General features: G+C 37.9%; 1 protein-coding gene and 1 pseudogene across 1 annotated transcript; both read left to right on the forward strand.

The window, feature by feature from the left end:
- Window positions 1-3851: 3851 nt before the first annotated feature.
- LOC140176690 (uncharacterized) lies at window positions 3852-4931 on the forward strand. Its single transcript, XM_072208234.1, has 2 exons — window positions 3852-4158; window positions 4594-4931. Exons 1-2 carry the CDS (start codon window positions 3852-3854, stop codon window positions 4929-4931), a joined length of 645 nt encoding a protein of 214 aa, XP_072064335.1.
- Window positions 4932-8801: 3870 nt separating this feature from the next.
- On the forward strand, window positions 8802-26959 carry LOC112729920 (uncharacterized; annotated as a pseudogene).
- The last annotated feature ends 29 nt before the right edge of the window (window positions 26960-26988 follow it).

Genomic DNA, 26988 nt, shown 5'->3' on the forward strand with positions numbered 1-26988 from the left:
TAAGTTGTAAATTGATAATTAAATTTTATTTTTATAAATATTATTATTTGATTAAATTTGGTTTCAAATTATTACTCCACTTCCCCTAATTTTATTGAAATTACCAAATTACCCAAAACCCAACTACGCAAAACCCTAACCTAACCTAGCTACCGCCTCACCACTACTCACCTCTCTTACCCCCCACACCCTACATATAGAAACACACACTTTTGACACAAAACACATACACTGCGGAGAAGAGAAAGAAAAAGGGAAAGGGAAAGAGAGAATTGGGAGATCGGACAGAAGGGGAGAGCCGAGAAGAGAAGAGTGGAAGGAGAGGCGGCACCGGCGAGGAGGAATGCTGCTGTAACCGTCGAACTATCACTGAGGGAGAGATACGCACATGAGAGAGACGAGCTCGCGAAGAGAGAAAGAGCGACCGACGGAAGAAGGCGCGCCAGAGAAGAAGTTGCGTCCTGCGCTGTCGTGCCTCGTTGCCGAAGATCCGCCGCAGAACTGTCACCGTCATCGAGCCTGAGACGGAGAGGAAAGAGCGCTCGATGAGTGAGAAGGGATGAAGGCTGGGTTTTGTCATTCTTCTACTCCATTGCTACATCTGTCGTGCCTTGTCGAAGCTTCTGGAGCCGCTGCCGTCATTGCTGGAGCTGGCTGGAGCTCGTCCCGGAAAAAAAGAGACTAGTGCCAGCACTATTTTTCCTGGTAAAAACTCGCAACTGCTACTGCTCTTGCTCTGTGCTGCTCTCTTTTGCCCTCTGTTTTGTGGCAATTTCTGGTGCTTTTCTGTCTTCCAAAGCTGCTGTCATTGAAGTCTGAGCCAACCTCTCCCTGCTTGCAATCCGTTCTACCTAACATCCATGGCCACTGTTTTCACTTTGTCATTGAGTCCAATTCCTACTAATTACGTCAAAAGTAAGGTAATGAATTTATTTTAAAAAATTACAGTTTCTAATATATGAATGTTTGAAAATTGCATATGAATTGGTTGTGCCTGAGGTTTTGCAGCGTTATTTGACATAGGGTCGAGTATCGATGCTTGTATGTCGTGTTTGAGGCCACTGTTGTTGCCTCAGAAATGGTCCGAAGCTGTGGTTGTGGCGAGCCGCGAGGAAAAAGGGGCTTTGACACGTTTGGTTATAGGTTTGACTATTCGAGGTAGGGGAGTTTTTTTTAATTCATTTTACTTTCAAGAGTTGTTACAAGTCGATACTAATGCGAAAAGTATATTTTGATGATTGAAAAAAAATCTCATGCCCTAAATTGTTCAAGCTGTGATGTTGATAGTTTGATGAACCAGAAGGGATTAAGAGAGAGAAAAAAATAAGTTCTTCTCATTTTGAAAAAAATGAAAAATTTCTTAAAAAATATTTGTTGAGTTATTACACCTTATATACTATGTACTCCCACAAAAAAAAAACACAAGAAGTAAGCCTACATCTACTATTGATTAAAAAATAATCTAGGTAATACCCTCACACAAGCTAGAATTGTATAAATCTAACAATCCTAGCTTGGAAACATTAGTAAGAAAAGGGCCCGGTGGCAGAGCTTTAGTAAGAAAATCAGTAAGTTGATCTTCAGGCTGTATGTCTTTTTTAAGTCTACTCAAGTCCAAACCATTGGGACCTCTTAGAGGTTCTAACCAGGGAGCACGTAGATCCCAAAAATGCATAGTTTCTCCCGGAATGAACTGACATAAGATGAATGAGACTAGACAAATACTTTTCACGAGTAATGTGGCAATCCATTTCAATGTGTTTGGTTCTTTCATGAAAGATGGGATTATTGACAATGTGAATGGCTGACTAGTTGTCACAGAATAGACTGATAGACTTTTGAAGCCACAAACTAATAAAATTCATTAAGAAAGATAACTAACTAGCTTCATAAGTGGCAACAACAAAAGACCTATGTTCAGCTTCTACAAAGGACTTGGAAACAGTGGTTTTCTTCTTACTCTTCCAGCTAATGAGAGAGTTCCCAAGCATGAAGCAATAATCGAAAATGGAACGACGAGTATCGGCACAGGTAGCCCAATCATTGTCGACAAATCCCGTGAGATACAGATTAGAAGTAGAGGAGAAGAATATATCAGTTGCAGGCCTTCCTTTTAAATATCGGAGTACACAGAAAGCAGCCTGTAGGTGAGAAGTGGTTGCACAGTCTTAAAACTGGCTCAAACGTCCCACAACATAAGAGATATCGGGTCTAGTGTTTGTGAGGTAAAGGAGTCAGCCAATGAGCTGTCTATAAGTAATGTCCATTAAAATAGTACCTGATTCTTTCGAGAGTTTCTGACAATAATCAAATGGGGTGCAGAGAGACTTGCAATCTAGATAACTAAAATTCTTGAGAAGGTCCATGGCGTACTTCCGCTGATAAATGTGAATTTCAGAGTTAGAGCGTTCTACTTCCATTCCCAAGAAGTACTTGAGATCACCAAGATCCTTTATTTTGAATTTGTCATCCAAAAATTGCTTGATGGAATTGATTTTGCCAATGTCATTCCTGGTTAAAACCAAGTCATCAATATATATTAGAATGATAGTGAAGCTTTCGGATTGTTTCTTGATGAAGAGGGAATGATCATAAAAAAATTGCTTATAACCAGCATCAACAAGAGTCTGAGTGAGCTTTATGTTCTATTGTTTGCTTGCTTGCTTAAGCCCATATAGAGACTTTTGCAATTTACAAACCAAATCTGGTTGTGACACAGCCAAATTGGGTAGTATCTTCATATAAACTTCTTTGTCCAAATCTCCATGAAGGAAGGCAGTATTGACATCCAGCTGTTTGAAAATGTCATTTCTTTGCAGCTGCTGTTACTCATTATAAATCAATTTACATCATTAGAATCTTCATGAAGAGTGTTGAAGTCAAAATGGTCAAAGAGTTAAAGAAGCAAAGTTTGAGTTGAATACAATAATCATCAATTTGCTAGATTTTGCTAAAAGCTAATATATTGGAAGTTTGAAGATTTTTCAAGAATATTCAAGAGAGTAGTACAACTACAACATGCTAACATTGAAGAAATTCAAAATAAAATTGAATTGAAATTAGAAACCAAGCAATCTAAATTAGAAGATTATGGAAACTACATGAATGCAAGTTGTGTTTCTAACACAAGTTGAAGGAAGATTCATGAAGTCAACTCATGAAATGGTGGTCATTACAAAATTGATTTGTGGTTCATAAATTATTATTTTAGTAGGAAGCATTGCCTATATAAAGACATATATGCCTTGTGTATTGTGTGTATTCCATAAATGAAATGAATATGTTTCTTTGAAATATTAGAAATTCTCCCCTTATTATTATGAGTGTTGGTGAGTTTGATAGATTGAAAATATGATAGTGTTACTTATGAGAATGAGTGATCTTGGGGCCAATTAAGTGTGGGTATTATACTTATATTTGGTATCAGAGCTGGTTAATCCAGTGCCTGGTGTTTAAGAATTTGTGAGGTGTGGAAGAGTTCTCACATAGCTGTTGATTCATAGAGTCGGTATGGCAAACACTTTTAATATTGTGTGGTCTGGTCCTAAGTTAGATGGGAAATTGATTATAGTTATTGGGACACTTTGACATCTACCCATTTGAAGGCTCAGAACCTGTGGAATTTCATTGAACTGGGTTTGCAAGAAGGAGCAGATGCTGCCCAACAGAGGAGAGATCAATTGGCGCTATCTCAAATTCATCAAGGTGTAGATTATACTGTGTTTGGCAAAATAGCAAATGCCAAAAGTGCAAAAGAAGCATGGAACATGTTGAAGCTGTCATAGAAAGGCATAGATAAAGCTTAGAAAGCAAAGTTACAGTCTTTGAGAAGAGAATACGAAAGGTACGAGATGTCTAGCTCAGAAACTGTTGAGAAATATTTTACTCGTGTTATAGATCTTGTCAATAAGATGAGAGTCTGTGGAGAAGATATGCCCGATAGGAAAGTGGTAGAGAAAATTCTTCACACCATGTCGATGAAGTATGACCATGTGGTGACTACGATACTAGAGTCCCACGATATGGACACCATGAAGATTGCAGAGTTGCAGGAAACCATGGAAAGCCACATCAGCAGAATACTAGAGAAGTCAGAAAAATCAACCGAGGAAGCCCTGAAAAGTCGAGTGAATTTAAACAATGTTGTAGAATCAAGCCGTAAACAAGAAGGACGAGGTCGTGGTTTTAATTTTCAAAGTAGAGGCAGAGGAAGTTTCAGAGGAAGAGGTCGTGGCAATTACAACTAAGAAAGTTGCAATAATTTTACACCACCTAATCAAGGAAGAGGTGGAACGAATTTCAGGCCTGTCAACCGAGGAAGAGATCGAGGCAATTTTTATCAAGAAACAACCAATTTCAAATTCTTTCATTATGGAAAGTATGGACACAAAGCAGTAGATTGCATATTCAAAATGGTGAATAACAATCAAGCACACGTTGCAGAAAATTAGCATCAAAATACTAATGATAATTCGGGTACTAAGACTTTATTTTTTACAAGTAATTCATGTGCTGAAGATGAAAATATATGGTACTTGGATAATGCTTGCAGTAATCATATGTCTAGTAGAAATGAGCTATTTTCTTCATTAGATGATTCAGTCAAACTATTATTGAAGTTTGGTAATATTACAAAGATCCCTATTAAAGAAAAATGGCACATACCAATTAGATTGAAGGATGGTTCTCTGAGTTATATTTCTAATGTTTTCTATGCTCCTCAACTTGATTACAATTTATTAAGTATAAGGCAATTATCTGAGAAGGGATATAAGATGATAACTTATCGTGGATATTGCACTGTATTTGACAACAATGGAAGGTTCATAGATAAATCAAAGATGACTTCAAACAGAATGTTTCCGTTAAAAATTCAACATGTTAATCCCTCTTGCATGAGTTCTGTGATACTTGATGAAAACTGGCTGTGACATATGCGGTTTGAACATTTTCATTTTTCTGGCCTGAACTACCTGTCAAGAAAAGGACTTGTTTCTGGTCTACCATGGGTTCATATTCCCAATTGTGTTTGTGAGATTTGTCAAATGGAAAAGAAGCACAGAGATCCATTCCCTACAAGAAATTCATGGAGAGCTAGAAGATTACTTGAAATTGTGTATTCAGATCTCTGTTCTGTAGAAGTTTCAAGCAACGGTGGTAGTATGTACTTTATCACTTTTATTAATGATTTTAGTAGATATATATGGGTATACTTTCTGAAGAAAAAATCAGAAGCATGTGACGTCTTTAAGACATTCAAGGCGTTTGTCGAAAAATAAAGTGGTTGTAAAATCAAAATTCTCAAAACAGACAGAGGAACGGAATATCTTGCTTGTTTAAATTACTTTAAGCAACACACAATTCAGCACCAACTAACAACTAAATATACTCCTCAACAAAATGGAGTTGCAGAAAGAAAGAATAGAACCATCATGGATATGCCAGATGCATGCTCACGTCAAAACAAATGCCTAAAGAATTTTGGGCAGAAGCAATCGCAATAGCAGTTCATATTTAAACAGGTGTCCAACAAAGAGTGTTCAAGATAAAACTCCAAAGGAAGCTTGGAATGGAAAGCATCCTTCCATCCATCATTTCAGAGTCTTTGGGTGTATAGCTTATGCCCACATACCAGATCAATAAAGGAAAAAGTTAAATGACAAAGGCGAGAAGTGTATCTTTATCGGATATGGCACAGACTCAAAAGCATATAAGCTATATAATCCAAAAACAAAGAAAGTAATCATCAGCAGAGACGTGACGTTTGACGAGAAAGGCATGTGGGACTGGGATACAAAGACAGAAAAGCAGCCAATTGTAATTTCAAATACATGTGATGAAGAAGAAGAAAGACAACTGGACACAACTGAACAACCAGAATCATCCAGAAGACCTCAAAGATAGTGGAGACTACCTTATAGATTAGCAGATTATGAAGTTAGCAATGACAACGATCCGTCCGATGAATAAATCATAAATTTTGCTCTATTTTCAAATTGTGAGCCATTGAACTTTGAAGAAGCCTCTAAAGACAACAATTAGAAGAAAGCAATGAATGAGGAGATTCATGCCATTGAGAAGAATGACACATGGGAGCTGACAGATTTGCTAACAAATTTGGTGAAGTTGATCGTTTCAAAGCAAAATTAGTTGCTAAGGGATACAAACAAAAGCCAAGCATCGATTATTTTGAAGTATTTGCTTCTGTTGCTAGATTAGATAGTATTCGTATGATTATTTCACTCTCGGCTCAAAATAAGTGGAAGATACATCAAATGGATGTTAAGTTTGCATTTCTAAATGGCACTTTAGAAGAAGAAGTGTATGTTGAGAAACCTGCAGGATATGAAGTTCTTGGAGAAGAAGATAAAGTTTACAAGTTGAAGAAAGCTTTGTACGGGTTAAAGCAAGTACCAAGAGCATGGTACAAGAAGATTGATTCTTATTTCACACAGAATGTTTCAAAAGATGTCCATTTGAGCATACGCTTTATATCAAGCTCGTTGAACCTGGAGATATCTTGATCGTGTGTGTTTATGTTGATGATTTAATCTTTACTGGAAACAATTTGAAGATAATTGCAGAATTTAGGGAGGCTATGATAAAGCACTTTGAAATGACGGATATGGACTTGATGTCTTATTTTCTTGGCATCGAAGTTCTTCAAAAAGATGATGGAATTTTCATTTCTCAAAGAAAATATGAAAATGATATTTTGAAGAAATTTCAGATGGAACATTCAAAGCCAGTTCCTACTCCAGTCAAAGAGAAGTTCAAGTTGTTGAGAAAAGATAAAGGAAGAACAGTAAATTCTACATATTACAAAAGCTTGATTGGAAGTCTGAGGTACTTAACTGCAACCAGACAAGATATTGTGTTTAGAGTTGGTTTGCTTAGCAAATTCATAGAGGAACCTTGTACCAACCATTTGCAAGTAGCAAAACGGATTCTTCGATATATCAAAGGTACTTTAAATGATGGTATTTATTATAAAAATACTAATGAAGTGAATCTTGTTGGTTACACTAACAGTGATTGGGCTGGAGATATAGAAACAAGAAAAAGTACTTCGAAATTTGCATTTCATCTTGGTTCTAGTACAATTTCATGGTCATCAAAGAAACAACCAGTAGTAGCATTTTCTACAGCAAAAGCAGAATATAATACAGCAGTAAGTTGTGCAACAAAAGCAGTTTGACTAAGAAGAATTCTTGAGGAATTGAATGAGAAACAAAGTACTCCATCAACAATATTTTGCGATAACAAGTCTGCTATTGCATTTTGCAAAAATCCAGTATTCCATGGAAGATCAAAGCATATTGATATTCAGGTTCATAAAATCAGAGAGTTGGTAAATGAGAAAAAAGTTGACATCGACTATTGTCCTACAGAGGACCAAGTTGCAGATATCTTTACAAAACTGTTGAAGACAGAGTTATTTTACAAGTTAAAAAAGATGCTTGGAATAATTAATTCTGCAAGCTTGATTTAAGAGAGACAATGTTATTCATTATAAATCAATTTGCATCATTAGAATCTTCATGAAGAGTGTTGAAGTCAAAATGATCAAAGAGTTAAAAAAGCAAAGTTTGAGTTGAATACAATAATCATCAATTTGCTAGATTTTGCTAGAAGCTAACATATTGAAAAGTTTGAAGATTTTTCAAGAATATTCAAGAGAGTAGTACAACTACAACATGCTACAACATTGAAGAAATTCAAAATCAAATTGAATTGAAATTGAAAACCAAGCAACCTAAATTAGAAGATTATGGAAACTACATGAATGCAAGTTGTGTTTCTAGCACAAGATGAAGGAAGATTCATGAAGCCAACTCAAGAAATGGTGGTCATTACAAAATTGATTTGTGGTTCATAAATTATTATTTTAGTAGGAAGCGTTGCCTATATAAAGGCACATATGCCTTGTGTATTGTGTATGGTCTATAAATGAAATGAATAAGTTTCTTTGAAATATTAGAAATTCACTCCTTATTATTATGAGTGTTGGTGAGTTTGAGAGATTGAAAATATGATAGTATTACTTAGGGATAAGTATTGTTTTGGTCCCTCACGTTGAGGGTCGGAATCGAATCCGTCCCCGATCTAATTTTCGATTTAGAATCGTCCTTAACGTTTTTTTTTCGTATTAAAATTGTCCTTTTTAATTTTTATTCCTAAACTACCCTTCATTTTAATAAAATTAAAAAAATTAAAAAAATAAAACACAGTCTCCCCTTCCCCACCCTTCGGTCTCCCTCTCCCCCACCCCTCCGGTCTCCCCTTCCCCCCACCATCCACCCCCACCCCCCACCCCCCGTCTCCCCTTCCCCCCTCCCCCACCCTCCGGTTTCCCCTTTCCCCTTTCCCCTTCCCCCTCCCCCACCCCTCCGGTCTCCCCTTCCCCTCACCATCCACCCCTACCCCACCCCCACCCCACCCCACCCCGGTCTCCCCCTCCCCGTCTCCCCTTCCCGCCACCCCCACCCCCGGTCTCCCCTTCCCCCCTCCCCAACCCTCCAGTCTCCCCTTTCCCCTTTCCCCTTCCCCTCCCCCTCCCCTTCCCCCCACCCCCACCCCCACCCTCCCCTTCCCCCACCCAGCGTCCCCACCCGCCCCCTCCCCGTCTGCCCTTCCCCCCACCTCCACCTCCACACAGAGAAGCAAAAACAGAAAATCAACAAATCATAAACAGAAAGTAACAATTCAGAAATCAACAGCAACAATTCTTCCATCAACAGCAAATAATTCAGAAATCAAGAAATTCAGAAATCAAGAAAATCAACAACTCAAAACCAACAATGATTCAACAAATCAAGAAGCAGAAAAAGCAGAAGACGAAGCAGCGAAGCAAGAAGCAGAGGCGGCGAGCAGCAGCGGCGAGCAGCAGCGGCGAGGCGGCGACCAGCAGCGGAGCGGAAGCCAACGACGACGAGGAGGTCACGGCGGCGACCTCCCTGTTTCTCCCCCCTTCTTTCTCTCTTCACCCCCGGTAGCGTGGTGAGGACGACGGCGGCAGCGCGGCGAGGACGCGGTGGTGATGAAGACGCGGCGGCTCCAAGCCCGTGACCCCCTCACTCGCAATCCAGCAGCGAGCTGCTCCCTCCCCGGCTCCATCCCCCTCCCCCCTTCCCTTCCCTTCCCCTCCCCTCCCCTCCCCTGCACCTTCGTATACCCCCCCACCCACGCGTTTTCTTCCCCCTCCCCTCCCCAAACACGCGTTTTGTTTTTTTTTTTAATTTAATATATTTTATTATTAAAATAGGAATAGGGGTAGTTTAGGAATTAAATTAAAAATTTTAACAAAAAGGACGATTTTAATACCAAAAAAATACGTTAAGGATGATTTTAAATCCAAAATTAGAAGAGGGACGATTTCGATTCCGACCCTTAACGTAAGGGACCAAAACAATACTTATCCCTATTACTTATGAGAATGAGTGATCTTGGAGCCAATTAAGTGTGGATATTATACTTACAGCTGCTAATGCTAACATTACTCATAGAGTAGTCATTTTGACAACTGGACTAAAAGTATCACCGTAATCCACTCCTTGTACTTGAGTGAATCCTTTTGCAACTAGCCTTGCTTTGTGCCTTTCTATGGTGCCATCGAGATTGAATTTTACCCAAAAAATCCATTTACAACCCATAGCCTTCTTGCCTTTTGGAAGTTCAGTGAGACACCAAGTTCTGTTCTGATCTAGAGCTATCATTTCAGCTTGTATTGCTTTTCTTCCACCACTTCCTCATAAGTACTAGGTTCTATATTTAAGATGATGGCTAGAGAAAGGGACTTATATTTTGGGGTTAGTTTATCACATGACAAATGTTATGAGATAGGATATAAAGAGTTAGAGTTGACAAAGTTGCTAGAGTGAGCTGCATGGGTTATCATACAATGGTAGTCCTTCAAATAAGCAGGTGATTTTTTAACTCTTTCATATTTTCTAGTGATGCAGTCATGTGTGATGTCATAGTTTTGTGATGCAGGTGCATTTTTAATGTATGGTGTGGTAATTGGTACAATGGTGTGTGAAAAATTTGGTGAGTACATTGAACTTGAGAAATGTTCATTTAAATCTGTGAGTTTGGTATGTGTAGTTGATTGCAAATGATATGTGGATGGTATATCATATTGAAAAAGATCAATGCATTGTGGAGTACGAGTGGGTACCACAAGAATATTAGTGCTAGTGGAATGTGAAAATGGAACATGAGTTTCATAGAAAGTTACATTTCTAGATATGAAAATTTCTTTTGATTTTAAATCAATAAGTCGAAAAACCCTTTGCTCCTAATTTAAAACCAAGAAAAGTTATTTTCCTGGTTCTTGGGTCTAATTTTGTTCTTGAATTTGTTAATGTGGAGGCATATGCAAGAAAACCAAATACTCTTAAATATGAAAGGTCAGGTAAGTTAGCATACAAAAGCTTATAAGGACTAGCATTATCCAGTTTAGTGCTGGGCATCCTATTAATTTGGTGAATAGCGTGAGTAACTGCGTATTACTAAAAATAATGTGGCATTCCTTATTGAAATAACAGTGCTCTAGCAACACCTAAAATGTGCTAGTATTTTCGCTCTACAATTCCATTTTGCTCTGGTGTTTCTACACAAGGAGTTTGGTGTAAAATGTCAGTTGATGCAAAAAAAAGATTTTAGAGTGAATTCTGGCCCATTGTCAATCCTTATACACTTAACTTGTTTTTCAAATTATACTCTGATAAAATTCACAAAATTAATAACCAATTTGTGATGCCTCAGATTTGGTTTTCATAAATAAAAAATTTAAGTGAATCTGCTCTTGCCATCCACCACAGTCAAAAGATAATTTCTTTTATTTTGCAAAATGGCATGAGTCACAAGGAAGTTTTGAGGCAATATAATCTATGAAAAGATAATATTTCTTCAGTAAACTCAATTTATGCATGGGTATGTGTCCTAATCTAAGATGCCAAATGTTGTTGTGCTCGGTGTGTGAAGGTGTTATGGGATAAGTAGTAGTCGTAGTTGCCGCCAATGAAGCTTGCTTTGTTGGAGGAGGGGGAAAGTGAGAGAATTTTGGTTCTCTACTGATGAGTGGATATTTTATACACTTTTTGGCATCATTTTCATATTGTTTTAGTTGTTGTGTTTTTTGAAGATTTCAGGTAATTTCTGGCTGAAATTGAGGAGCTTTGGCAAAGTCTAATTCAGAGGCAAGAAAAGCGTAGCAGATGCTGTCAGATTCTGACCTTCATGCACTCAAATGAACATTTTTGGAGCTACCCCCTGCCTGGCGTTCAACGCTCTAAGGAGACAAGCCAGCATTGAACGCCCAAGAACCACCCCCTTTGGGGCATTCAACGCCGACCAAGAAAAAAAGGCAGCACCAATCACCCCCTAATGGGCGTTCAATGCCCATTCCTCAAAGTTGGATGCCAAACTCAATCCAAGAACTCAACCAAAGTGGGCCCAAGGATGGATTTTCGCACCTCTATTCTAGTCATACTTTTTGTACTTCTTAGTTATTAGATTAGTATTTAAAGGGAAAGATCACCCATGTTTAGGATGGATTTTCATACCTCTAGTCTAGTCATACTTCATGATTTACATAACTTCTGTAAAGCATGAGCAACTAAACCTCCTAAGTTAGGGTTAGGAGCTCTGCTGATTCTCATGGATTAATAATATTGCTGTTTCTATTTTAATGCATGTTTGATTCCATTCTCTTGTGCATTTTCGTTCTTCATCTCGTGAATTGAGGATGACCCATGACAATCATCCTTGTTTTACATGGGTTCCATGTGAGTCCTGACCCGGATAGCATTGAACCACAGTGAGAGAGTGCACTGCGGATTCCAAGAGCGTGCTTGGGCGACTTTGGATACGTGACATATAATCCTGTTGACCATGGGTTACTGAGGTTTCTGTGGTGTTAAGGCTAGAGTCTGAGAAGCAGCGTTCCCTGATCCAAAAGATCTGACATTGTCTGTGGTATTTTGAGTAGGATCGTGACGAGAGAACTTTTGCGTGGTCTAGAAAATTGCGGATAAATCCTCGTTGCAAGTATAGTTTCTAAACCTTCAAAAGTCCCTTCATACAAACGTTTTGGGTGTCACAAGTAACAAACCCCTTTAGAAATTGTTAACTGAGTATTCAAACCTCGGGTCGTCTTCTCAAGGAACTGCGAGGAAGTATGTTCTTATTATTGGTTATAAAGGTTGTAATCGGGGTTTAGAAGGTGAGAAGCAAGTAATTTAAATGACGAGTGAATTAAATGGCAATTAAAAATAAATAATAACTGTAAAACAACTTTTGGCAAGATAAGAGAAATTAGAGGTCCAACTTAGTTATCTCTCTCAACAATAATGAAAGTTGAATCTAAACTCCACTTGGTCAACCTTTACCAGGGCAAGGGAAAGTCAAGGGACTAATTAAATTGACCTTTGAATCCTATTTATCTCCTAAGAAAAGGTTGGGATTACTCAAGTTCAGCTCAATTAGCAAGATCACGATTATCAATTGTGTTGAGTTTAATAACTGTTGAGTTACTAAATTCTTAACCAGAACCAAAAGGGGAAAAAGTAAAATTGTTGGAATAATAAAGAGGTCCTTAGATGGGAAGCAATGGTAACTTAAATCAAAGAAAACAATCATAAACTGAAAATACCTCAATTATCATTAATTCAAATAATAGTCTGTAACATGGGAGAATTCATAAATCAAATTATAATAATCAATTCAAATGTTGGAATAAATAAATAGAAGTAATACTAAAAGAACATTAAACTTGGGATCCAGAGTTACTCTTAAAACAAGAAGAAATCCTAAATCCTAAAAGAGAGAGAGAAGATCTCCCTCTCAACTAAATCTAAATCATTGAAAGGTAAAAATATGCGAGCTCTGCTTTGAATGGAAGCATTCCCACACTTTATAACCTCTGGTCTATGCTATCTGTACTTGGATTTGAGCCAAAAAGGGCTTCAGAATTTGCTGGGGGCGTATTCTGTAATTTCTAGTGCGTGGCCTCTGTCATGCATCCGCGTGGGTCACGCGGTTGCGTCATTCGGAGCTTTTCCTTGCCACGCAGTCGCGTCAGTCATGCGGCCGCGTCGCTGCTGATTCGTGCTTGGCACGCGATCGCGTCATCCATGCGATCGCGTGGATACCAGTTCCTTTAAAGCTCGTTTTGCTTTCTCCTCCATTGTTGTATGTTTCCTTTTCCATCCTTTAAGTCATTCTGCCTTAGAAAATCTGAAACTATTCAACACACTAATCACGGCATCGAATGAAAATAAAGGTAATTAAATTAATTAATTTTAAAGCTTAGGAAACATGTTTTTAACAATATGACATAATAAGGAAGGGAAAGTAAAACCATGCAATTAATGTGAATAAGTAGGTGAAGAGTTGAATAAATCACTCTAATTAAGCACAAAAGAACTCATGAAATATGGGTTTATCAACCTCCCCACACTTAAACACTAGCATGTCCTCATGCTAAATCCAAGGTAAATAATTAAGGTTAAAGTGATGAAATGTTATGAAATGCAACCTATGCTAAATGCATCTACCTAATGGGTCATGCAATTCTAGTTCATCTACTCATATATAAAGCTTACATGTAGCTAAGTTAATTCACATTCTCAAGGATATATATATATATATATATATATATATATATATATATATATATATATATATATATAGCTAACCCTTAAATAATAAAGCATTTTAGCAAATGAGATGGGAAAGAAAACTTTGTACAAACTTGCAAAACAATTAGTAATTTAAGTACATATATATGTTGATGAGTTATTGAACCCTCACTGGATTTTGTGTTTACTCTCTAGTCACTCAGTGTTTATTGGGTTTATTCACTCTATTTTTTTCTTTTTATTCTTACTTTCTATAACTTTGTTCTTCATCTAACCAATCAACAATTATAGAATATAGTCATACCAAAACTCATGAGGTCTTTAATTAAGGTTGTAATGGGGTCAAGGCAAAGGGTAAGGATATATGTATAAGGCTAAGTGAGCTAATAAGTGAATCCTTAATTAGACTAAGATCTCACCTAACATACATATTTAGTAAAATAAAATTTCTTTACCTATTTTCCCATATTTCCCACTTATTGTTACATGCTCATGTTTCACTTTTTAATTTATTTTTTTATTCCATGTGCATTATTTTCATTGGGGAATTTCCTTTTTGTATTCCCTCTTATTTAGATGCTGAAAAATAACTTTTTTTTAATGCACATGATAATTAAATTACTTAGATTTTCTCATGAGCATGCTTCCCAAATTTTATTTTATTCCTTTTTACTTTTTCTACCTTTTTGGTTCTATCATCCATGTTCCCAAAAGGTTTCCCACATTTAACTCTATTCATGATTTTCTATCTTAAGCTAGCCAAGGATTCACTTGGGATTTTCTTTTGTTTTTCTGCTTAAGGCTAGTAATTTGGCTAAATAGAATAAAGGGGTTTTAATAGGCTCAAGGGGGCTAACAAAAGTGATGTAAAAGGCAGGCTAATTTGGGGGTGAGTGAGCTAAAATCAACTGATGGCCTCAATCATTCTCTTGGTATGTATCTATTCTATATTCTATAATTGGACATATAGATTAAAGCAAAGGAAAGAACATCAGAATAAAAAGAAATATAACACACAGAAATGAAATTATGGTTTGAATGCAACCATACAATTTAAGCTCAAGACTCACAGGCTGTGTGTTCTCTAACTCAAGCATCATATATCATTTATATATTGTATGCAGGTTTAGTTAAAAATTCCCATTATTCTCTTGAAAAAAATTATTTAGGGTAGCTTTTAAAGTTTTAATGTTCCTCCTTGATGAAATGTTGTCAACTAACATGTAATGCTATATATACAAGGTGTGGGTTGTTTTGATTCTGTTAAAGTTTCTAGTTTACTTCCTTTTTATATTTTTCTATTTAAACTATATTATCTTTATGCTAAAAAAAGGGTAAACTATACTAATTAATCCACTAATAAATCAGAATTGCAAACTAAACTAAATGACTAAAATGAGCTAAATAACTAAAATATGAACAAAAAAAATGCAAAATGCAAAAAATAGAGTAAAATACACAAGTAGCAATGTATAAGTACTCGGAAAATAACAATAAAAGAAAAAGAGAAAAATACAGAAAAATATCCAAAATAAAAGAAAAAGTATGTAGTAGTTCACCAAAATAAACGCCAGAGATGGCGACCTCCCCACACTTAAAATGAAGCATCGTCCTCGATGCTCAATCAAGCCGGGTGTGAAGGAGTGTCATCACTGGTAGGGATGGTAGCTGGGGTCTCTGTGGCGGTGGTGGGCTGAGAGTCTGGCTGCTGTAGAGGGGAGACTGACTGGATCGGGATCTCCGGATCTGCAGCCTCAAACTGGGGCATAACCTCCTGATGCGGGGCAGTCTGCTCTGTGGCTGCCTGCTGATGAGTCTCCGCCTGGGAATGAGTCTCCTCCTCGTGCTCATCCTCCTCCTCCTCTGATGGCTCTGAAGGGGTGTCGGGCTCGGAGGGGATGTCGGCGCCCTGTCTGATCATCAGCTTCAGATGGGAATAGCGTCGCCTGCTGCGGCGCTCCAATCTCTCATACCGGCGCCTGTTACGGTGCTCCATCTGATCAAGCTGGCGGAAAAGATGGTGCACGAGGCGATAAACTGGCTCAGAGGCGGGTGGAGGTGCAGTAGTGGCAGCAGGGGCAGCTGGGGCAGCTGTGGATGAAGAAGGTCCAGCAGACGGAGGGGCTGTCTCATCAGGAGCAGTGACAGGTGGTGGTCTGTAGCCCAAAGCAAGTTTCTACTATGAGGAATGATCCTCCTGCAGTCCGCTGCTGGTGGTCACTCATCGGCATCCTCCCACATCAGCCTGACGGCATAGCCGTGTAACCAGATAAGAAAAGGGGAGGGTGCCTCGGACGTGGGCCCTGGCCATATAATGCCGGATAAAACGAGGCAAGTACAGGTCCTTACCCTCCAGAACACACCAGAGGAGGGTGATCATGGCAACCGGGATCTCAGTCTCATGAGTACTCGGCATCACATAATTGCTCAAGATCTGATGCCATAGTCGAGCCTCATCATTCAAGTACACTCTCTTGATCCCTCGAGGCATAGTGGTGTTCTGACCCATCTCCCAAGGAACAGCAGGGTCGAGAGCAATCCGTGCCTTCACAGCATCCCAATCAAACTGCATCTGGCCCATGTCCTCCTCAGCCTGTGCATAACCATCTGGCTGATCGGATTTGGCTGGGAGCTGGAGAATGGTCTCTATGGCCTCCTCAGTGACCAGAATTTGCTTTCCCCTCAGGTTCACTGCATCAAGGGTAGTAAGGTAGTAGTTGCAATAGAATTCCCTGACCCAAGATGCATTGACCTCTGTCAGTTGTCTCTCCAGAAAGAACTAGCCCCTTTGCTTAATTTGCTCAGTAGTGTATTGCTGGAGGGCTTCTGGAATCTTCAAGGTACGTTCCAGGTATAGATTTCTGGAGTTTGCAAAAGTCGGGTACTTCAGCTCACAGTACCGGTTTGCAAATTTTATAAGATCAGTCGAAGGGAGCAGCTGGTCAGCTTTTTCTTGCTGTGTGAAGTTCTTCTCCCGCCATGATGAATCGTGCATTAGAGAAATGATGGACTGGGAGGAATCTCCTCTCTTGCGCTTGCCAGTGGCCTTGCCTTTGCCTTTCCTTTGTGAGGCAGACATCCTGAAAAACAGAAAACCAGGAATGGATAAAAAAAATAGGAAAGCAAATAGGCAATTAAACAAAGGAAACTCAAAGCGGTAAGGGAGAAATAAAATAAGGAAAATGAGTAATTGGAATGGGATTGAATTAATGTTAAATGGAAAGAAAATAAGCAATATGCCATGGTTAGAAAGTTAGAGGAAAGTGAAAATAATTAGAAAAGGGATCAAAAGGGTTAGAATGGTTAAGAGTTGAAAAAGAAATTAGTAAATTAAAATCAGTGAGTTAGGAAAGTAAGTGGCATAGAAAATTCCATATAACAAGGATTCACAAGTAAGAATAGAAGTACTCATAATCGAATAAAGAAAACAGGGTGATGCTGATTCGAATAGAAATAAAGAAATCAGAAATTGGAATCAGTGAATCACAAATGCATGTTATGAACCAGGAAATCAAAAGAGGATAAGAAAGTGGCCCTAGCATTCATGAAATGGTTTGGGGAAAGCAGAATAAAATAGAGTTGCCAAACCAAAACAAGAATGAAAACAATTTTTTTTTTAAATTTGGGCAGCATTCCGGCTAAAAATGGATTATCCCGGAAAATAAACAACAATCAGATCAGGTCATATGAATTAAAAGAAAGCAAGCTGCATGTACATAGATATAAAATAAACATAAAAACTCAATGTAAACAGTAGCAACATACAAGAAGGCAGCATATGAATCATGATTATAGCAGCAACAGATTTGCACATAGGATAAAACAGAAGTAAGAACAGTGCAAGTAAACAGACCTAGATCCACTAACCACAGCCTAAGCTACCTAACAACCTAAAAATCCACTACAACATGCAAGTCTAGCTATCCTAATCATGAACATAAATGGAATAAAAAAAAAGTGACGAACGGATAAAAAGGGTTGCGTGTTGCGGAACCTGGTAAGCGGAAGGAGTGGAACAGGGAAGAAAGTGGATGCGGCGGCGTCCGGCGTGGTGGTGGTGCACGGCGACGCGGTGGCGGCTGACGGGGCAGTGGCAGCGAGGGTTTTGGATTGGTGATAGAAGAAGGGGGTGCGGTTGGGTGGCGGAGAGAGAGGGGGCGCGGCTGGGTGGCGGGGGTGCGGGGCGGTGGTCGCGGAGGCAGTGGCGGAGAGGGAAGGGGAGAAGAGGAAGGGAGAAGAAGGGAGGGGAGGGGAGGGGGTTAGGGCGGCGGCGTATGGGGTGGCGGCGGCGTCTGGGTGGCCGGCGGTAGCGGCTGGGTGGTGCTGGGTGGTGTTGGAGGGAGAGGGAGCAGAGAGGGAGAAGAGGGTTGGGGGTGGGGGGGCTCGCGACTGATAGGGTTCGCGGGTTGGGGGGGTTATATTTTCGAATCCACGCGGCTGCGTGGGGCACGCGGTCACGTGGTTGGGACGAAAATGGGAGTGACGCGATCGCGTGGGGTGCGCGATCGCATGAGAGGGGGGTAAGAAGGGTGACGCGATCGCGTGGGCCGCGCGATCGCGTCGCTGGAAGTTGTGCTAAATGCACGACTCCAGCGCCGTCTTAGCGCAACTCTCTGTCCCCTTTTTGGGGTGATGTGCAATCCATGCGACGCGATCGCGTCGCTCACGCGGTCGCATGGGATTGGTATTGGGTAAGTGACGCGATCGCATGGGGTATGCGATCGCGTGGGCTAATTTGTGCGAAACGCACAAGGGCCGCACGATTCCAGCCTAACTTTCTGTTCGTTGGATCCTTACGCCGATATATATATCACGCGGCCGCGTGGTTCACGCGGTCGCATGGGTGGTGTTTTGCGTGATACGACGCGATCGCATGGGGCATGCGGTCGCGTCGTGCAACCCTTTTTTTTATATGCATGAAAAATGCAGAATGCAATGACTGTCATGAATGCTTATGCATGATTCCAGGTTTAATAAATTAAAATGAAAAAGGAAAAATGAAAGCAATTAACAAGAAATAAGTTGAAAAAGAAGCAACCATACCATGGTGGGTTGTCTTCCACCTAGCACTTTTAGTTAAAGTCCTTAAGTTGGACATTGGAAGAGTATCCTGTTATGGTGGTTTGTGTTTAAATTCGTCCAAAAATTTCCACCAGTGCTTGGAATGCCAATAGCCTCCGGGGTCCCAAACTAGGCATGTAAAGCTTCTGAGCAGCTTCAAATAAATTTTTAGGCTCCTGGGGTAACAAATGTCAGAATAAACCTCAGGATTCCAAGCCTTGCGTTTAAATCCGCCTCCATCTTGGTCTACATGTCTCCATCCGGGCGGTTTAAAAAGTAGAATCTCACCGTGGTGACCAAACGTTCTCTGTGATCCGTGCAATTGAGCATGATACCAATCCGTGTACTTCGAGGTGAAGCGTGGAACCTTATTGAACCTGGTGCACCAGCTCTGAATACGAGCCAATTCCCTCTTACTCTTAAAGCCGTAGAGAGCTCTAAGTTGGCCATCTGTTTCAAGCAAACCATATTCAAGTGAATAAGTAAAATTATAAGTTAAGGATTGTACCCACTTGAAGCTTGTATTGGGTGGTAATGGCCTTGGGATAGGTGTTTTTGGTGGTTCTGCAAGTTCCGTTTCCTTGTGTTCTTCTGTGAATTCTTCCACTTCCTTGCAAAGATCTTCAATTGTATCTGTATCCTGGTCAAAGTCTTCTATGTCTTCCTCATCACTCGAGTCATAGATTGGAGGTTGAGAGAAATCTACCTCCGCATCATCTTCATATTCACTTGGGGGAGATTCTTCGATCTCAGAGAATTCACTTGCGGACGCAAGTTCATCACTAGGAGAACTAGACTTGTGACTATCATCATCAAGGAAATTTGCTTCTTGGATTATTCCGTCTGATTCTTCGTAAACGACTTGCCTTGGAGATTGTACGGTATCCTCCTTAGCATTAACTTTGGCATCTTGGACGGAGTTTTCCTCAATTCTGGATTCCCAAGGAAGTTCAGCATCGCCTAGATCTTCAACCAATTCTTCTTCTTGAACAATGACAGCTTCTTCCACTTGTTCTAGTACGAATTCATTTTCTGTCTTGTTCACTGGAGTCTCTAGTATTTCTTTCATGCTACGCTCTTCATTGGGTTGTCCACATGGAGCTGTGGTTGATCCTTGTATATTTGAGCGCCTGGTGGCCCATTGAATTAGTGCTTGCTCCAGTTGTTGAACGGTTGTTTGAAATTTAATTACTGTTTCTTTTAGGCGATCCTTTGCTTCGCGGTTTTCCAGACTTGGACATGATACAAACGAAAGTGGTGATGATTGGGAACGATTGGATTGGTATTGGGGTAAGGAAGGATCATATGATGGCGAATGGTGAAGAAAAGCTTGTGAGTGTGGTGGTTCGAGGTTATGTTGAAAAGATGGTTCATATGCACGGGGTGGGACTTGTTGGTAGTTACAAGGTTGTCCACCATGCCTTTCAGCTGGGTATGCACGGTGGAATGGTCTTTGTCCATGATATCTCGGAGGGTGTTGCTGCCAAAAGGGTTGATTAGATCCTCTTGGTTCCATCCATCCTTGATTGGTCTGACCTTGATGCACATTCCTGCTGTAACTTCTATTTCCTTTAATAATATTAGAACCAAACTCAAAGCGAGAGGGGTGAGAGTTCATAATAGCAAATAAAGATAAAAAAGAAAAAACAAAAGTAAATAAACAAGCAAAAGAAAAATATTTACAATAACCAATAATAAGGCACACGTTAGCAGTTCCCCGGCAACGGCGCCATTTTGACGAGAGAACTTTTGCATGATCTAAAAAATTGCGGATAAATCCTCGTTGCAAGTATAGTTTCTAAACCTTCAAAAGTCCCTTCATACAAACGTTTTGGGTGTCACAAGTAACAAACCCCTTTAGAAATTGTTAACCGAGTATTCAAACCTCGGGTCGTCTTCTCAAGGAACTGCGAGGAAGTATGTTCTTATTATTGGTTATAAAAGTTGTAATCGGGGTTTAGAAGGTGAGAAACAAGTAATTTAAATGACGAGTGAATTAAACGGTAATTAAAAATAAATAATAACTGTAAAACAACTTTTGGCAAGATAAGAGAAATTAGAGGTCCAACTTATTTATCTCTCTCAACAATAATGAAAGTTGAATCTAAACTCCACTTGGTCAACCTTTACCAGGGCAAGGGAAAGTCAAGGGACTAATTAAATTGACCTTTGAATCCTATTTATCTCCTAAGAAAAGGTTGGGATTACTCAAGTTCAGCTCAATTAGCAAGATCACGATTATCAATTGTGTTGAGTTTAATAACTGTTGAGTTACTAAATTCTTAACCAGAACCAAAAGGGGAAAAAGTAAAATTGCTGGAATAATAAAGAGGTCCTTAGATGGGAAGCAATGGTAACTTAAATCAAAGAAAACAATCATAAACTGAAAATACCTCAATTATCATTAATTCAAATAATAGTCTGTAACATGGGAGAATTCATAAATCAAATTATAATAATCAATTCAAATGTTGGAATAAATAAATAGAAGTAATACTAAAAGAACATTAAACCTGGGATCCAGAGTTACTCTTAAAACAAGAAGAAATCCTAAATCCTAAAAGAGAGAGAGAGAAGATCTCCCTCTCAACTAAATCTAAATCATTGAAAGGTAAAAATATGCGAGCTCTGCTTTGAATGGAAGCATTCCCACACTTTATAACCTCTGGTCTATGCTGTCTGTACTTGGATTTGGGCCAAAAAAGGCTTCAGAATTCGCTGGGGGCGTATTCTGTAATTTCTGGTGCGTGGCCTCTGTCACGCGTCCGCGTGGGTCACGCGGTCGCGTCATTCGGAGCTTTTCCTTGCCACGCGGTCGCGTCAGTCATGCGGCCGCATCGCTGCTGATTCGTGCTTGGCACGCGATCACGTCATCCATGCGATCGCGTGGATACCAGTTCCTTTAAAGCTCGTTTTGCTTTCTCCTTCCATTGTTGTATGTTTCCTTTTCCATCCTTTAAGTCATTCTGCCTTAGAAAATCTGAAACTACTCAACACACTAATCACGGCATCGATTGGAAATAAAGGTAATTAAATTAATTAATTTTAAAGCTTAGGAAACATGTTTTTCACAATATGACATAATAAGGAAGGGAAAGTAAAACCATGCAATTAATGTGACTAAGTAGGTGAAGAGTTGAATAAATCACTCTAATTAAGCACAAAAGAACTCATGAAATATGGGTTTATCAGATCGCGAAGGAGAGTGGTTTGCTTAGGTCTTCACCTTCGACTATAGTGGGAAGCCATGAGTTAACTTGATAAGGATGCTACATGAGTTGCTCGGATATGGTGAACTGCTATGGTTTAGAAGAGACTAACTTGATGAGGATGCTACATGAGTTAGTCAATTACGGCTGCCGTTGAATGAATCATTCGTTATCGAAGTAGATAGTAAGAAAAGTTAATTCGGAAAGAATACTCATCTCCAAAGCCTTAACTGAATATCTATCATTACTTTTACACTAATTCGGTATCTCGTTTCCTTTACTATTTTGTTTATGCTTCTTAAACAAATAACCATCTTTTCTAATCGCCTGACTAAGATTGACAATATAGCCATTGTTTGCTCAATTCGACAATCTCCGTGGGATTCGACCCTCACTCAGCTGAGGTATTACTTGGACGACCCGGTGCATTTGCCAGTTCAGTTGTGCGGGTTCAATTTTGCGCACCAAGTTTTTGGCACTGTTGTCGGAGATTGTTCGAGTTTGACAAACTACCAGACTATCTTGTTGCTTAGATTAGGTATTCTTCAAGTTTTAGTTACTCTTTTAATTGTGTCTTTTGTTTTCTTTTGCAAAAATTTTTCAAAACTCTTTTCCTTTCTTTAGTAATTTTTGTCTTTTATTTGAGTATTGTGTCAGTTTTTAAGTTTGGTGTCCCCCTTGTATTCATAAAAATTTCGAAAATTGTTCCTGAGTGTTTTTCATTGTGTTCGAATTGTTCTTGGTTATTTTTCTTGTTTGATTTTAAAAATTTTAAGTTTGGTGTCTTTTTGTGTTTTCTTTTAAATTTTCGAAAATTGGTGTCCTTGGATCTTAAATTTTTAAGTTTGGTATCTCTTAGTTGTTTTTCTTTTTCCTTAAAACTTGAAAATCCAATTTTTTTTTCTTTTATCTTTGTTTAAATTTTCGAAAATCTTGTTATCTTTTTTTATCTTAATTTAAAATTTTAAAGTTTGGTTTTTTCTTATTAGTAAAGTTTAAATTTTAAATTTTATTTTTTCAAATCTTTATCTTATTTTTTTATCTTTCTTTAAATTTCAAAAATCCTATCTTATCTTACTTTAATTTCAAATCTTAAAATTCAATTTCAAAATTCAAAATTTAAAATTTAAATTTCAAATATCAAAATCAAATCTTTTTCCAAAATCAAATTTCAAATCTTATCTTTTCAATTCTTTTTCAATTCTTTATCACATCTTCTTACTTTAAGTCCTTCCTATCTTATCTTCTTTCTAAATTTAAAACTTTTAAATTCCAAGTCTTTACTTTCTTTTAAAATTAAATTTCAAAAATCAAATCTTTTAATTTGTTTTTAATTCTTGTTTATTAGTTAGTTACTTGTTTTACCTTATTCTCTTTTTATTTCCTTTTTCTTTCTTCTTTTTTTTTTGAAAACTTTCTAACTACTTTCTCTCTCACCTATTTTTGAAAACCACAATTAATTTTCAAATCATGGATACTAATAAAAAATTGGTAGGGACTTGGTATTTGGTGCGGATTTTGAGAATATCCACAACTAAACCGGCAAGTGCACCGGATCGTCCAAGTAATACTTCAGGTAAGTGATGGTCGATCCGATGAGGAATGAGGAACTGAGCAACAATGGTCAACTGATTAGCTTAGTCAGGTGAATGGAAAAAATTAGTTTTGTGGGTTTTAAAAGCATTAAACAATAAAACAAGAGTAAAGAAAGCAAATAATGAGTTTGGTGTAGAAATCAATGAGAGAAACAGTTAAGGTATTGGAGATATTTACTTTTTTGGATTAAGGTCTCTTACCAACTATTTTAATCATGCAAGATTCATTTCATGGCAAACTGTAATTGACTAAACCCTAATCTCTTAGTGATTTAGTCTCCTCTAACCTTCATCAACCGCCAATCCCTTAGTCACTTGATTCCGATTATAGGATTAAGTTCAAATCTAGTTTATGGCCACAAAAACCCTAATTACCCAAGACAAAATGGATTATATGTCACATATCCAGATTAGTTCAAGTAATTAGCAATTTAGGAGGAATTTACTTTCAAGCTGTGCTCAAGTGAAAAACCTCTCCCAAGGGTCACAAGAATGCATCTAGAGTAAGGGTCATACTCCCATTCTACCCAGATTCATAAAATTAAGAACGAAAGTAATCCTTGAAACTGAATCAGTACATTAATTAAAATATAAAAGTAATAGTTTTAATCCATAAAAATAAACAGAGCTCCTAACCTTAACTAAGGAGGTTTAGTGGCTCATGACTTACAGAGAAAACAAGGATTCTGAAAGGTGTCAAAGTGCAGGAGTGAGAAGATCTCACTAAAGGGTGAATCTCCTCCCTTTTATATCTAACCTAATTTGATTTGAAAATAAAATAAAATAATAAATTCTAAAACTAAAAGATATTATTTGTAAATAAAAATTACAAAAATAAAAGATAAGATAACTAATAAAAGCTAAATTTACTGGAAAATGCTTCCTTGATGGGCTTCACTTTAGACTTCCTATAGCGCCCAAAGAGGGTAGGAGTGTTGCTGCTTTGTAAGGCTTGCTGGCGCTAAACGACAGCTTGGTGTTTAGCGCCCAATGGGGTAGCTCCAAATCTTCTCATTTTCGCTCTAAACTTTGTCAAATTGTTTCGAATTTCATCTGAAATCATAAAAAGCACTAAAATAACTCAAAATAGCATCTAAAGAAGATTTTTGCACTAAAATAATATAAAACGTAGTAAATTCTAACTGAAAACAACTAGAAAATAAGTGGAAAAAGGGTATAAGATACTCACGCATCAGTATTATAAGGTGCCCAAAGTCCCACATTATATATTATGGGATGCTTGATGTTGTATTAAAAAAAAGTGATTTTTTTCGCTTAACAGCTGACTTTTAAGATGTGAGTTCTCACTTTCCTTAAGTACTTAACAGAAATCAAATTAATATTCTAATTTGGCAACATATATTTTGCTCAAATATGGACCGTTCATATGACTGTTTCTTACATCCATCCACTTTATATGTATAGAAACTTTTTTCATTATATTGCTATGGATACATTCATTTATAATCTTATTCTAGAAATATGAACTGTTCTCCATCCATGAGGCTTATACATATAATTTTTTTATCACGTTTTTTAAATTGTCACTGCAGGAGATTTTCTTCTCAAGACAACCACATTGTCTAATTCAAATGAAAATGTTGGGCTAAAAGAGCTTTTTGCAAAGCATGATTTGAATGATAATGTCCTGGGAATGTAATTTTGAGAAGCCTTATCAATTGTTCGAGCTACTACTGGTTCTGATGCTGGTCAGGTGATACCTTCAACTGAAAAAACAATTCAAAAGTCACCATGTTCGGTTATTGTACCTTCAGATGAATTTTTGAAGATTGTGAAAAAATATGGTGATAGAATTTTGTTAAAGGAGTCTGACAGAAGACCCAAAACCTCAAAAAAGAAAGCAAAAAAGTGGTCATCAACTAATGGCATTAGCAATGTAAAGCATTTGAAAAATTTTGATGACTGGAAAGGTATCCCACCTTGGGATCCATCAGTAGGAGGGGATGGATATCCAAAGTTCCTTTGTGATGTTATGGCAAGCATTTTAACTTTAAATATTTGATGCCTCCTTCAATATGGATATAATAAAATTCCAATTGCTTGTGGAATAAAGAACATATGATGAGGTTTATCTCTTGTCTTGTATTATTTGTCTTTTGGTGTTTTATTGTAATCTTTTACCCGGAAAAAAATGGGTTGCTGTTGTAATTTTAGAATTAATTATTAGTATTTATAAATTGAATATAATTCTGGGAAGGAAAACTACTCAAGTTGAAGGCTTGGCTAAACATTTACGATGTGTTGGGATGGATGATGCAATTCCTTATTCAAAGAAGCATGAACAAAGGTTGTAAATACAGTACGCTTTACCCTCTCTATTCTTTAGTTGTTGATTTTACCTTAGGAGTTCTGACAGTTGGTCTGATCCTATATCATTTTTACTGATGAAACTTCAATTATATTCAGGGAGTTAATAGAGCAAGCGCGCAGAGAGGAGAGTACTTTTAACACGAGATGCCAAGTTGCTAAGATATGAATATCTAATAAATAACCAAATATATAAAGTGACGAGTCTTCTAAAAAATGAACAGCTACTTGAGGTATGTGTACTTTAAATACGAAGTCTTAAAGATTTTGATATTATACATATTTTAACGTAGAATAAACTATATTAATTATTAATTTTAGTACGTGAACTTTTAGCGTTATGATATGCAAGAATGCTCATTTTAGGAACGAGGTTATACCACATATTTTGAAGTTGTATCTTTAGCTCAACATTATTGCTTATAATAAGATAGAAATTTTCCCTATATATTCCTGGAGAAAATGATTGTATGCTGTGGAGCACGCTAAAATCGAAGTTTGTTTCAGGTCATTGAAGCCTTTCAGCTAAAAATTAGTGAGGATTAGCTGATGCCAAGGTGTACAAATTGCAATGGGAGATTCATACAAAAGAGGGTATTGAAGCTGCAAAGGGTTCTCAAAAAATTCCAAATTACTTATTTAACAAGAATGTAGAGTTCTGGCAGTGCATGGACTGTCACCAACTTCTTATTATTATGCCATTAGAATAGAACAATGTGGCACCGGCTAATTATTTATTTATTTTTTATTTTAATTTTCATACATCAATAATGGAAAATAGTTTTACACAAACATTTAATCGTTGTCACATCATCAAAAGTAATTAGTTCTCAAAATCACTACTTAAAAAGTCATCTAAATATATAAATTTGATTTGATGATCATGTAAAATTAAACTCTATTTTTAAATTTCTGAGTTTTTAAATTAAACTCTATTCGAAAATACACATATCTATAAGGTTAATGTGTACTTAGCATGTTTCTTCTAGATATGTGTATTTATATGATGATATAGTGAGCCACCTTCCTAAGTTGAATAGTATGTGCTTTGTCCTTTATACAGGGAACTCAATACCACAATGCAATACAGAAGTTCATTGATGTCTACAAGCTGAGTGATTAATTTATTTGCACTCTACTGTGGATGTGCAT

The sequence above is a fragment of the Arachis hypogaea genome, chromosome 12 (assembly GCF_003086295.3).
Source record: "Arachis hypogaea cultivar Tifrunner chromosome 12, arahy.Tifrunner.gnm2.J5K5, whole genome shotgun sequence".
Lineage (NCBI taxonomy): Eukaryota > Viridiplantae > Streptophyta > Magnoliopsida > Fabales > Fabaceae > Arachis > Arachis hypogaea.